At 40.7% G+C, this 15,298-nt stretch overlaps 1 protein-coding gene across 1 annotated transcript in view; it reads right to left on the bottom strand.

Annotated features, from left to right (window-relative positions):
• The window catches only part of LOC128692125 (troponin C), an 81,424-nt gene extending 68,237 nt beyond the window's left edge, over positions 1 to 13,187 (bottom strand). The window contains exon 1 of the mRNA XM_053781141.2: positions 12,948 to 13,187. Within this exon, the coding sequence (XP_053637116.1) occupies positions 12,948 to 12,950 (3 nt within the window). The 5' untranslated portion in view covers positions 12,951 to 13,187. The remainder of the gene's footprint in view (positions 1 to 12,947) is intronic.
• Positions 13,188 to 15,298: the final 2,111 nt, after the last annotated feature.

Genomic DNA, 15,298 nt, shown 5'->3' with positions numbered 1-15,298 from the left:
GTCTCTGGCAGGAGGTGTTGTATACCCTTTGTGAAACTTTGTGAAACTTTCGTCACTTAAAAATCTATAATATCATATAGACATTTGATCAGGAAAATTATAAAAATAAATTATGAAAAAATTAAATCAGGAAAATTCTAAAAATAAATTTCATAATTAAATCAGAAAAACTATAAAAATAAATTACGAAAAAATTAGATCAGGAAAATTATAAAAATAAATTACGAAAAAATAAATCAGGAAAATTATAAAAATAAATTACGAAAAAATAAATCAGGAAAATTATAAAAATAAATTATGAAAAAATTAAATCAGTAATATTTTTTTCTCAAAAAACCTGTTAATCCCCTCATTTAAGCGTGTAAATTTCAATTTACATAAGTTGAAAGGTAATTCAGTTTTGTCAGCTGATTATACACTGATCGACAAATATTAATAATGTTTTTGCTTCTGAGAAAAAAAAATGACTGGCTAAAGTTCCCAAGAAAATACATTTACACATTTTGCGTATATGTATATGTATACTAACATACCCGGATTGTGTTGCATCTCAGGGACACATTGACGCTTGTTTATCGTTGTCACATAACATTTCAGGTTCTTTATCCAGCCTGCTCAAAATGATGCAGAGTTAAAATAAATCAACTCCTACCTTTTTTTTTTTCTGGCCCCCTTATGAGCAACAGTAATTTCAAGGTATACAGAGAACGAGGTCTTCAATCTCAGTATACCAGCGCTGAATACAAGTTATCAGCCTAAAGACATTATGAATGCATGGTATCCTTGCACTGCAAAAATTAAATTAACTATTTTTGTCTCGAAATAGCTGAAGAAGAAAAAAACAATGAATAAATTTTTGATCCACCGAATAATTTAAGGCTTCAGGTCCGTAGAGGAATACACAACATTCCCTTAAAAAAGATATATTTTATGTCAGTCTTCCTATTCTGCTAATTTAGGAGGAGGTGCCTTGGAGTCTTACTTTTTCTTGGATTCAACCTGATCACTTACTGTTTCCCAAGTTCTGTATGATTCCTTAGAGTTTAGTGTCTGTTTTACATTTTACATTTCCACTATCTCTCCTACCCAGGGTGTACATTGCTGACCCTCTCCTACCCAGGATGTACATTGCTGACCCTCTCCTACCCAGGGTGTACATTGCTGACCCTCTCCTACCCAGGGTGTACATTGCTGACCCTCTCCTACCCAGGATGTACATTGCTGACCCTCTCCCACCCAGGGTGTACATTTGTTGACCCTCTCCTACCCAGGGTGTACATTTGGTGACCCTCTCCTACCCAGTGTGTACATTGCTGACCCTCTCCTACCCAGGGTGTACATTGCTGACCCTCTCCCACCCAGGGTGTACATTGCTGACCCTCTCCCACCCAGGGTGTACATTGTTGACCCTCTCCTACCCAGGGTGTACATTGTTGGCCCTCTCCTACCCAGGGTGTACATTTGCTGACCCTCTCCTACCAAGGGTGTACATTGCTGACCCTCTCCTACCCAGGGTGTACATTGCTGACCCTCTCCCACCCAGGGTGTACATTGCTGACCCTCTCCCACCCAGGGTGTACATTGTTGACCCTCTCCCACCCAGGGTGTACATTGCTGACTCTCTCCTACCCAGGGTGTACATTGCTGACCCTCTCCTACCCAGGATGTACATTGCTGACCCTCTCCTACCCAGGGTGTACATTCCTGACCCTCTCCTACCCAGTGTGTACATGTGTTGACCCTCTCCTACCCAGGGTGTACATTGCTGACCCTCTCCTACCCAGGATGTACATTGCTGATCCTCTCCTACCCAGTGTGTACATTGCTGACCCTCTCCTACCCAGGGTGTACATTGCTGACCCTCTCCTACCCAGGGTGTACATTGCTGACCCTCTCCCACCCAGGGTGTACATTACTGACCCTCTCCTACCCAGGGTGTACATTGTTGACCCTCTCCCACCCAGGGTGTACATTGCTGACCCTCTCTTACCCAGGGTGTACATTGCTGACCCTCTCCTACCCAGGATGTACATTGCTGACCCTCTCCTACCCAGGGTGTACATTGCTGACCCTCTCCCACCGAGGGTGTACATTTGTTGACCCTCTCCTACCCAGGGTGTACATTGCTGACCCTCTCCTACCCAGGGTGTACATTTGCTGACTCTCTCCTACCCAGGGTGTACATTTGCTGACCCTCTCCCACCCAGAGTGTACATTTGCTGACCCTCTTCCACCCAGGGTGTACATTTGCTGACCCTCTCCTACCCAGGATGTACATTGCTGACCCTCTCCTACCCAGGGTGTACATTGCTGACCCTCTCCCACCCAGAGTGTACATTTACTGACCCTCTCCTACCCAGGGTGTACATTTGCTGACCCTCTCCTACCCATGGTGTACATTTGCTGACCTTCTCCTACCCAGGGTGTACATTTGCTGACCCTCTCCCACCCAGAGTGTACATTTGCTGACCCTCTTCCACCCAGAGTGTACATTTGCTGACCCTCTCCCACCCAGGATGTACATTGCTGACCCTCTCCCACCCAGGGTGTACATTTGCTGACCCTCTTCTACCCAGGGTGTACATTTGCTGACCCCCCTCTCCTACCCAGGGTGTACATTGCTGACCCTTTCCCACCCAGGGTGTACATTTGCTGACCCTCTCCTACCCAGGGTGTACAATTGCAGACCATCTCCTACGCAGAGTGTACATTTCCTCTACCTCTCTCACCCAGGGTGCACACACACACACACACACACACACACACACACACACACACACACCCTGGGCAGCTCAGATATTGAGGACATCAAGTATGAGAGTCCCCTAGGAGCTAGCGACCACGTGGTTCTGTGCTTTGAATACATAGTAGACCTGCAAGTGGAGAGAATAACAGGAGTTGAATGGGAAAAGCCTGACTATAAAAGAGGGGACTACATAGGGTTGAAGAACTTCCTGCGGGAGGTCCAGTGGGACAGAGAACTGGCAGGAAAGCCAGTAAATGAAATGATGGAATATGTAACAACAAAATGCAAGGAGGCAGTGGAAAGGTTTATTCCCAAGGGCAACAGTAACAACGGGAAGACCAGAACGAGCCCCTGGTTTACCCGACGGTGTAAGGAGGCAAAAACAAAGTGCAATAGAGAATGGAAAAAGTACAGAAGGCAGAGAACACACGAAAATAGGGAGATCAGTCGCAGAGCCAGGAATGAGTACGCACAGGTAAGGAGGGAGGCCCAGCGACAGTATGAAAATGACATAGCATCGAGAATCAAGACTGACCCGAAACTGTTGTATAGCCACATCAGGAGGAAGACAACAGTCAAAGACCAGGTGATCAGATTAAGGACAGAAGGTGGAGAACTCACAAGAAATGATCAGGAGGTATGTGAGGAGCTGAACAGGAGATTTAATGAAGTTTTTACTGTAGAGACAGGAAGGGCTGTGGGAAGACAGCACAGAAGGGAACATCAAGAGGGAATATACCAACAAGTGTTGGATGACATACGAACAACTGAGGAGGAGGTGAAGAAGCTCTTAAGTGACCTTGACACCTCAAAGGCGATGGGACCGGACAACATCTCCCCATGGATCCTTAGAGAAGGAGCAGAGATGCTGTGCGTGCCTCTAACCACAATCTTCAACACATCCCTTGAAACTGGGCAACTACCTGAGAAATGGAAGACAGCTAATGTAGTCCCCATATTTAAGAAAGGAAACAGAAACGAGGCACTAAACTACAGACCTGTGTCTCTGACATGTATTGTGTGCAAAGTCATGGAGAAGATTATCAGGAGGAGAGTGGTCGAACACCTGGAAAGGAACAAGATTATAAATGAAAACCAGCATGGGTTCATGGAAGGCAAATCTTGTATCACAAACCTCCTGGAGTTTTATGACAAGGTAACAGAAGTAAGACACGAGAGAGAGGGGTGGGTAGATTGCGTTTTCCTAGACTGCAGGAAGGCCTTTGACACAGTTCCCCACAAGAGATTAGTGCAGAAGCTGGAGGATCAGGCGCACGTAAAAAGGAGGGCACTGCAATGGATAAGAGAATACCTGACAGGGAGGCAGCAACGAGTCATGGTACTTGAAGAGGTATCACAGTGGGCGCCTGTTACGAGCGGGGTCCCATAGGGGTCAGTTCTAGGACCAGTGCTATTTTTTGATATATGTGAACGACATGATGGAAGGAATAGACTCTGAAGTGTCCCTGTTCGCAGATGATGTGAAGTTGATGAGAAGAATTAAATCGGACGAGGATGAGGCAGGACTGCAAAGAGACCTGGACAGGCTGGACATGTGGTCCAGCAACTGGCTTCTCGAATTCAATCCAGCCAAATGCAAAGTCATGAAGATTGGGGAGGGGCAAAGAAGACCGCAGACAGAGTATAGGCTAGGTGGACAAAGACTACAGACCTCACTCAGGGAGAAAGACCTTGGAGTGACCATAACACCGAGCACATCACCGGAGGCACACATCAACCAAATAACCGCTGCAGCATACGGGCGCCTGGCAAACCTGAGAATAGCGTTCCGATACCTTAATAAGGAATCGTTCAAGACACTGTACACTGTGTATGTTAGGCCCATACTGGAGTATGCAGCACCAGTATGGAACCCACACCTGGTCAAGCACGTCAAGAAGTTAGAGAAAGTACAAAGGTTTGCAACAAGGCTAGTCCCAGAGCTCAAGGGAATGTCGTACGAGGAAAGGTTAAGGGAAATCGGACTGACGACACTGGAGGACAGAAGGGTCAGGGGAGACATGATAACGACATACAAGATACTGCGGGGAATAGACAAGGTGGACAGAGATAGGATGTTCCAGAGAGGGGACACAGGGACAAGGGGTCACAACTGGAAGCTGAAGACTCAGACGAGTCACAGGGACGTTAGGAAGTATTTCTTCAGTCATAGAGTTGTCAGCAAGTGGAATAGCCTAGCAAGTGAAGTAGTGGAGGCAGGAACCATACATAGTTTTAAGAAGAGGTATGACAAAGCTCAGGAAGCAGAGAGAGAGAAGATCCAGTAGCGATCAGTGAAGAGGCGGGGCCAGGAGCTGAGTCTCGACCCCTGCAACCACAATTAGGTGAGTACAATTAGGTGAGTACACACACACACACACGCACACACACACACACACACACACACACACACACACACACACACACACACACACACACACACACACACACACACACACACACACACACACACACACACACACACACACACACACACACACACACACACATACACACACACACACACACACATATATATATATATATATATATATATATATATATATATATATATATATATATATATATATATATATATATATATATATGGCCAGGGAATCGAGCCTGGCTCATTTAGCCAGCCTCCCGAGAAGCTAGCTAAACTCTTGACGCTTTAGTCCACTACGCCAGTGCTACAAGACACTAGGTATCCAGTAAACACACTAGACATGCCATTCTTAACGCCGAGAACATTCGTGGCCGTGGAAAACTACAGGAATTAATTTCATTCTCCTCCCGTTTAGATATCAGTCTCACAAGCAGTACACACATTAATGTATCCACGGAACCAAATGTTTTAAAGTAAATAACATACCGCGACCAGCCGGGGATCGAACACGAATCATTTAGCCAGTCTCCCAGGAAGCTAGCTCAACAGACGAATATCAAGCCAACATGGCTGCGCCAAGCTCAAGTTGAAGTCCCTTCAAAACTCGGATTATATAAAACACTGCTATAACGAGCTTGTTATAACGAGTTAGTTTAAAGCCTCGAATTATTAATAACGGTTTTAACGAACTCGTTATAACGAGATCGTCATAAGCCATGTTGGCTTGCCATTCAGTTGTAAAATTCTTGCATCTGTGGTTACAGTGAAGGCCCATGCTAACCTTCCCTTTGTATATATATATATATATATATATATATATATATATATATATATATATATATATATATATATATATATATATATATATATATATATATATATATATATATATATATATATATATATATGTGTGTGTGTGTGTGTGTGTGTGTGTGTATGTGTGTGTGTGTGTGTGTGTGTGTGTGTGTGTGTGTGTGTGTGCCCATTTACTCCCATGTCCATGATTCGCCATGTCCTGATGTACTCCCATGTTCTCCCGTGCTTATTTCTCCCTCTCTGGTATGATCCCTCATTCTGTCACAGATCCTTTAAGGTCTGGCGGTGAAGCCAGTTGGCACTCCGACCCTCTAGTCAAATCTGCTTTGCCGTTGCACTTGACGAGTGGCACTGTGCCCGTATACCTGTGCCTGTGATGTCATAATGCCCAGGCTTCTAGTATCACCTGCTTGAATTACCAAAATTATTCTTTGTGTTGCATTAGGTGTTGATTTTTTCTCTCTCTTTACGAAAATTACTGTTTCTCTTGTTTTCCTGTTAACTTCGCTGTATTTCCTCGGGTGTAGTTAACTGTGTTCATCTTCCCGTAATCGGCTCTACTCAGCAAGATGTGCTCACTTGCGTAGCTTTATTTACCAAGCTTTACTCTCCTAGGCGTTTTATAGCTGTACTGTTTTAGCTGAATGTATCTAGCTGTATTCTTCTAGCTTTAATTACCTATTTGTGCTTAAAGTGCCTAGCTTTACTCACTAAACTGCGCCAGACAGAACTCCATACATTATCTGAATCTACCTTGATGTTCTCATCTACCTGATTGAACTTACCTAGCTGTACTGAACTGGCTGTTCTCACTACCCTTTACTCGCCTGGTATTACGCACTTTGATGTTCTCACATAGCCGTACTCATTTGCGTATCTGCGCTCTCCTAGTTGTACTTAGCTGTACTCACCTAGCTATACAAACTTTACATGATATGAGTATCAAAGGCACGAAAACCTAGTATGTGAATAAGACACAATGTGAAATTTATGATATTTACTGAGAATGTTTTCTTCAAACAGGAACTGGAAGACGTTCCTAGTAGACGAAACGTTTTTCTCAGTCAGTACCATAAAATATTTCTGTATTATAGACGATGTCGCTGATGTCGCTTAGCAAAAACAGCGTTAGAATAAATATTTAAGATCGTGTGAGAATCTAACGCTGGCAAAGGTTCCGTTCTAAATATTGTCACGATTGAGCTCTGATATTTAATTAAGCCTTCCTCCTCTAGCTCTATTTTCCTTTTTTTCAATCATATCCTCAATTACTGTCGTATTTCCCCTTCCCCTCTCGCAATCATTATTGTCTCCCCATTTTTCCCATAAGAGAAATGTCCTGATTGCAGTGAGAAACTCTTGTAAGTATTCTCTAGAGACCTTGGTTTCAACCCGACTGTCTTCCATTCTTCAGCCGCTTTATTACCCCTCGGGATTTAGCGCTCGCTCAGGGTGATAATTCGTCCTTCCTTCCTATTGTAATAAAGAGAAAGTTTCAATAAATACTCACCGCAGGGCGAAATGTTGCGTAATAAAGTCTTGCTTTGCTATGTTTCTCTGTACCACTTTGCTTGCTGGTTTTGTGTGATCATATTAGGCTTCTAGAGTACATCACTCATATTATATATAAACCTTTGTATTAATAAAATATAAATATATACTGTCATCAAAAACAGTCGAACGGTGAGACAGAAGTTGTTTAAAAACGCACAGTTCAACAGAATTGACGGTTGTTAGGTAAGACACATATGCAACAGTTAGGTATCTTTATTTCGAAACGTTTCGCCTACACAGTAGGCTTCTTCAGTCGAGTACAGAAAAGTTGATAGAAGCAAAAGAGACTTTAAGGGTGATGGACTGATTACATCGTCTTCAAGTCTCTTCTGCTTCTTTCAACTTTTCTGTACTCGACTGAAGAAGCCTACTGTGCAGGCGAAACGTTTCGAAATAAAGATACCTAACTGTTGCATATGTGTCTTACCTAACAACCTGTCGGTATTTTGTACCATTTTAATGTTCAACCTGTCAGACACTGCAACACAGGGGTATCTTGGTACAGACCTTAAATCAACTTCGACAACCTCTACTAGTGAGAACGGCTGGATTTGAGAGGGACCTGACCTCCCAACATCTGCGTTCTACTAGTGACCTACGTCTCACCTCCTGGCGCTATATAAGGTTCCATCCTGTCGCTTCAACTCCATATTGTTTCAGACTTTGGAACAATGCTCTTCTCCAGACTGAGGGACTGACCACCTCAAAACTTTAAGGGTGATGGACTGATTACATCGTCTTCAAGTCTCTTCTGCTTCTATCAACTTTTCTGTACTCGACTGAAGAAGCCTACTGTGTAGGCGAAACGATTCGAAATAAAGATACCTAACTGTTGCATATGTTTCTTACCTAACAACCTGTCGGTATTTTATACCATTTTAATGTTCAGAATTGACGGTGTTTACAAGGTCCCATGCACTCTATACTCTCTATCATACACTGGAAAAACAAATAAACCACTGGAAGCCAGATTAGCCCAGCATCAGTACTCATTTAGGGCGGTCCAGGATTCGGATGCAAACTACTACGTCAGTACCTGTTATCGTCTACTGGGGTGGGCAGCAGCTCAGGTCATTGTAGCCAACAGAACCGTCATGGAAAGAACCATAAATGAATCCTCGCTCTTAGAATTTGATAGGAATGACTTGTATAATTCATGTTTGGACAAACTGGATAACTGTTTGATGAAGTTTATTGTGCATAATCTTAGGCCAGAGTGTTATATAAAATCACCAGATTATTCATTATGCAACGGGACGTTGTGAAGATATGGTGACATTAGACCCACATTCACCTCACCCATCTTGCACGTTTCTTCCGTCAAAGAACGCATCCTGCCCTCCGGCATCGCCGTACCTGGGGAATTCCGGGAAGTTTAGCATCCTCCACAACCTTCTGCGAGTGAGTGTATGCCCTGTCAGGTCTCAGTTTCTCTGTTCTCATTCTTGAGAGTATACTGTAATAAGTTGCATGCAGTAATAAGCCTGTTCAGGTAGAGATGCATAAGGATACAGATACGGGTATAGGAACACAAATTTAGGTGATTGCAACTAGTCATTGCAACTAAACGATTACGCCTAGTTTATATGATTGTAACTATCATACATATCAGCATATGTATGAGTTGCCTAGGATGGCCCAAGAGGGTCAGGCGTGGTGATCTATCACCACCAGGGTAATAATGATGGGAGACTCTCAGGGATTCCTAGAATATCTAGAAATACACAAGTGCAAGCGGCTGCAACTATCACACATATAGGTGAGAGGAACTCTCATACATAGCAACATGCATGTGTCACCCAGGATAACCCAAGAAAGTCAGGGGATGAGGACTCATAACCACTGGGATCCTATTGACTGGAGACGGTCAGGCTTCCTAGATTATCTACAATATTTACAATACTTAGGATATATGCAAACAAGTCTCTATGTTGACCAGAATAGATGAATATGATGGGGTGGTTCAGAATTTCTGCGATATTTGGTTATAAAGAATAATCGAAATACTAACGAAAATTCAGGAATGTTCAGGATGTTATGTGATAATGAATTATCTGAATACTAAGGAAGATTCAGGATTAACTAGGATATTAGGTGTAATATTCAGGATATCGAGGAATATTCAGGATATTCAATGACAAGAAATATTTAGTATTTCTGTAGGCGGTATTTAAGAATGAATGTAAGGAATCTTCTGAATATTATGTAGAACGTACCCGAATGTGTGGTAGTTTAAGCTGACAATACGCACATTTGATTCTTTTACTAAAACAAAGGTTTACATGAGATCTGAGTGTTTGTGTGTGTGTATTAACCACTTAATTAACGTTATCTCATAAGACACTTGATCAGCCGACGGTGATTAAATGCAGCTTTGGACTCATTATTACTCTTCCATATTATTCTGTAAATCGCTTTCTGTAAATCTCGGAGGTGACCTCCTCCTCCATGGAGAAAGGGTTCTAAGGGGACAAGTTAGGGGGGGGGTGACAGGATGGGCGCATTGAGTCTTTCTAAGGTGGAAAAGGCCAGCCAGTGTCCAGACGCTACCTTTCCTGTGACAAAAGTTCCCACTCAATCTATCTATTGCAGTTCTGTCAACATTGTATAGCTCCTGATGAAGCACGGAAAAATGTGAGAGATTTTGAACTGAAGATTTCCGTCCCTGTTATTACATACAGCACACACATCCATACACACACACAATCTTGTTGCTTCTACTTACACTTAGGTGACTATGCAAACATGTACACTAGTAGGTATTTACACACTCATCTGGGTTTTCTTCCATTTTCTTAATAGTTCTTGGTTTTCTTTATTTTCTCTTATCTCCATGGGAGGTGGAAAAGAATTCTTCCTCCGTCATCCATGCGTGTCAAAAGTGGCGACTAAAATTCCGGGAACAAAGAGCTAGTAACCCCTCTATATAAATTATGAATTACTAAATTTAAAAAGAAAAACTTTCGTTTGCTTTAGTCGCCCTATATATATATATATATATATATATATATATATATATATATATATATATATATATATATATATATATATATATATATATATATATATATATATATATATATATATATATATCGTGCCGAATAGGCAGAACTTGCGATCTTGGCTTAAATAGCAACGCTCATCTTGCCATATAGGACAAGTGAAAATTTGTGTATGCAATAATTTCGTCAAAATCACTCTGAACCTAACGAAAAAAATATATTTCGCTGTGTTTGTTTAGTATTAAATTACTGTAAACAAATCTAAAATATATTTAGTTGGGTTAGGCTAAAATAAATTGCTCTTGTTATAATAAGGTTAGGAAAGTTTTCTAAGATTCATTTTGGTGCAAAAAAGAAAAACTTTCAAAAAACTTTTACATTAACATTAATGAAAAAAACTATATCTTTAAACGTATAACATAAAATTTTAGAAAGGACTTAATTTTAAATGAGTTCTTGCTAATTGACCAGTTTTACATATTCGGCACGACATATACTATAACATATATATATATATATACTCTCATATATATATATATATATATATATATATATATATATATATATATATATATATATATATATATATATATATATACATATATATAAACATTACACCCTATGACCCTTCAACATCTCAAGATGAAAATCACCCTTAAGTCTTTCATTAGAAGTTATTATCTGAGTTTGTAAAGTGATTATAACTGATTTTGCAAAATACTTTTGAAGTCATTTTTAATGAGCATCGAACCTGTGAACTTACTCGTCCGATCTCGGGTGACTACAACATTTTAGGAAAAACTTTGCTCCTCCTCATGATTGTAATTGATGAAGTACTTAAAGAGAAGAGGTTAAAACGTGCCAGGTAAATGTTGGTGCAGTTCAGGGCTGCCAAAATGTTTGGAGAGGATTGTGGTGGCGTATTTCTTAAGGCATTAAATCGTTGTGGGTTTAGTGCTTCAAGATTCTAGTGCTTCTGGCCACTTTCGCGTAGTGATTATCAAATAGAGAGTAACGTGATATTTGTCCGTGACGGACAGAAACATTTGTATTAAGTTTCCTCTCCAAATTATAGGTTAATTGGGAATTTAAGTGAACTGTCCCCCTCATCACCTGTTTGGACCATCTTGCACTCCTAACTCATGAACTATAGCTCAGCTGATTTATCATGGGAACGACAGGCCGAAACGAAAATGTCTCTGAGCTCTCATTTTCCAGGTCTCCGGAACCACAGAACAAAATAAAGAAACGCATACTTTAGCACAATGTTACTGAACCTCGGGTATTTCGGGTGTTTATGATATCGTCTTTTCGTGAATTTCTTTGTACTTGATGGAGCTTCACTATGCATGTAACCATCGTAAAATAAAGTTTATTACCTTTGTAGTGTCTTCGAATTACAACTTGTTGTGAGCTGTCATGGATAAGGAAATGTAAATATTCTTCCTGTAAATACTGCTAGATTTTCTGTGGCCTCTGTGGCACATCTGTTGTAGTGTTGTAATTTAACCGTTGTGATGCAGCTGTTGTGGTTGAACCGTTGTGATGTAATCACTGTGGTGCAGCTATTGTGGCGTAATCATTGTGATGTAGCTGTTGTGGTGCAAGTGTTGTAGTGCGGCTGTTGGTATGTAGTCGTGGTGATGACATTATGAATTATAATGACATCTGCAATTATTACCTGAGCAGAGATTTACAAGATAATAAAAATGCTTTCAAATGAGCTGATGTAGGTAACAGCTCTTAGCTTGCCAATAAAGTTAGGAATCCTTAACCTGTAAATAGCTGTCAATAAAGCTAGGGATCCTTAACCTTGTCAAACCCTGTGTAAAAAAAAAAAAAAAAAAAAAAAAAAAAAAAAAAAAAAAAAGTCTCGTAAAGAAAATACATTGAAATTATCGAGCAAGCACAATATTTTGATGTAGTTTGAAATTCAAACATAAAGAATTTTCTAGAGTCTTTTAAAGGGAATTTTCCTTAAATATTATGGAATACGCTTGTGCTGTATTCCTAAATGTGTATATGCACAGTACTGTTGAATGTTTGTAGGTAACCCTAGACTACCTGATGTTAATATAAAAACTATTTATTATTCGACACTTTTCGGCAATATACCCAAGTCAAGAAAAGTGTTAACGAAGTCTTTTCTTGTCTTTTAGAATAAAGTGTTTATACCAGTATCTCTGTGTATAAAATCGTCTGTAATGGAGAACAGGCCAGTAGGATGTCAACATAGGTTAAAAATGCATCCTTCGTGACTAGCATCTTTTCGGGCTTCGATTATTTCCAGTATTGTGAAGAAAAAAACCATCTTTAGTGGAATATAATAATATTTCACGTCCTGCAGAGATTTATCTATTTGAAGTGTGTCCATAAGTAAAAACGTGAAGATAAGACCAAAGTTGCCGGTCAGTTGTGAAGACGAAAATAATATACTCACCATAGCGGGTACTGCGCCGGATAGGGAGAATTCAAAAGTGTTAACAGGCCTGGTAAGTGTTGTCTTCCAGCTCCTGTGTTCTGAGATGAGAGGACAGTCTGATCACTATGGCAGGTGAGGATACACCAGGAATATCAGGAATCGAAGGAAGGGAAAGAGAAGATGCAAAGTGCTGCCTTTCTGATAAAGGCAGACGGACGAGGAACGATCCACCTTGCGGAGGGAAGGCGATGGAAGTGGAGACTGAAATATCGTAATGGGAAGCGTTTGGCAGAGACTGACCAACTGGAGCGCCATCAGGTGGCAGTGTCGGACACGAGGGAGGCAGTAAGAGAGGTTTTGGTGTCAGAGATGATGAAGGAATGAGGAAGGCAATGGTGAAGGATGTGATGGAGACGCAGTGGTGAAGCTGCTGAAGTGGTTCTTTTAGTCTCCATCTCTTCAGTGGGGGTTGTCTTCATGACAATGAAAGGCTCTTGTTGCGAGGAATTGTATCTGCCTTCCCTTGGAGCAAACATGATTAGCTCAGATTTTCCTGCGGTTGCAAGATCCGTATATGACTAACACTTCCTTATGAATATCAAAATAATGTTGAGGTCTTTCGGCTAATCATTGCGCTAACAAACCAAATATCTAGTTTTAATGCTTTGGCATGATTTATATACTTAAAAAAAAGGTTGTCCAACGCACATCAAAATGCTATTCGTGGACTTTGAGGCTACCCCAGCATGTTCTGACTGACACAGTGGGATGAAGAAATGCTGGGTAAAGGAACTGTCTACGATAACTCCGGTTATCTGGTATAGATTCAAAGGGACGCAGTGTATTCAATGAAACACATGGCCTGCCATGGTGGTCACGTAATGGAGGTTATCATGAGGCGTGGAGGGCAGCAGGGGACTGACGCCTGGCACACTACTCAAACACACTTGCTAAAACTGTCCTCAGATGCTCAGCTTCTGACACAGTGCTCCGACGCAATTTCTGACACAGTGAATCAACAGTTTTTTTTTTTTTTTTTAGCAAAGGACGTGATTCACCACAAACTTATCCTGAAAGTTAAGCATTGACTTCGAACACTACAAGTGTTCGTAGGCAAGTACAGCATACATACATTTAGTACATTATATATATATATACATACATATATATATATATATTACTTTATATATATATATATATATATATATATATATATATATATATATATATATATATATATATATATATATATATATATACATACATATTCTATGTGGCTTTTATTTAACGACACAGTACAACAGAAATGCATCAACAGATCGGCCAGCTTCCTCTTTCAGAAACTCAGTGTTGCGATCCAGAGGGAAAATACCTGCAGCATTCTGGACACACGGGTCACCGCCGGGGAGCTGGATGAAGTATTTAAGATGTAGGCTCTAAGGTGTTATTTATGTTGTTCTACTTCCTTTTTATATATAGTTTACAATTAAAAAGTGAACGAGAAAAACTCGGAATCGAATTAGTTGAAAAATATCTTTAAGTAATCGCAAGTAAAAAATATTTGAACCAAGAAGTTTATTATATTAATTGAGATAAATGATAAGAAACTGGCGAGGGAAAGCAAGCTTAAGTGTTCCCCATCAGAGTTTTGAGAAGGAGTCACTGAGCATATCATCCTTGACAAGCCAACACACACAGCCAGCAAGAGAACTCGAGCCGAGCCAATGTGATGGCTGGACACCACACGTTGGCTGTCTTCTCGCCACTCACTGCTAAACTGTTTGTTTACGAAGTGCTTGTGCTCTTGACCACCACTCATGCTTAAACTAACATCATCACAAAACAAAATTAATTACATTAATGTTCTAAGCTGTGTTGCCTCCTCCTGACGGCGTCCCACGCAGCTTTAACCCAACTATGGCTGCCAATCTTTCTGAAGGTTGACCGCTTTGTTCATGGTTGTGTAATTCTTTTAAAGAATTATTTTACTGCAATCTATTTTTGTTCTGTTAGTAGACGTATGGCATTTAGCGATTTGCTTCTTTCTAATTTAGTATTGTTGTCTTATCACTACCTCCTCATCTAGGTCATTCTACTTTTTGACCATTTCCAGGCTAAAGAAATATGTCCTGAAATTCTTGTCTTTAGCTACTGGCTACATCTTGTATCTGTTTCTCGCCTGTCGATCAGTATTTCTCCATTCTATCAAGGCTTCTGATTATTTTGTGCATGGTTATCACATATTCCTTAATCCTTGTCTTCTTATGTTTTCAGGTTCAACTCTCTAAATGTCTCCTCTTAGCATGTTCCTCTTAGTTCTGGAACTGATCTCATTGCTAGATACTACTTCTTGACATTCTTGTTTAAAT

Source organism: Cherax quadricarinatus, chromosome 15 (genome assembly GCF_038502225.1).
Source record: "Cherax quadricarinatus isolate ZL_2023a chromosome 15, ASM3850222v1, whole genome shotgun sequence".
Classification (NCBI taxonomy): Eukaryota; Metazoa; Arthropoda; class Malacostraca; order Decapoda; family Parastacidae; genus Cherax; species Cherax quadricarinatus.
Note: the sequence above shows the minus strand (reverse complement) of the source record. Positions and strands in the feature narration are given on the sequence as shown.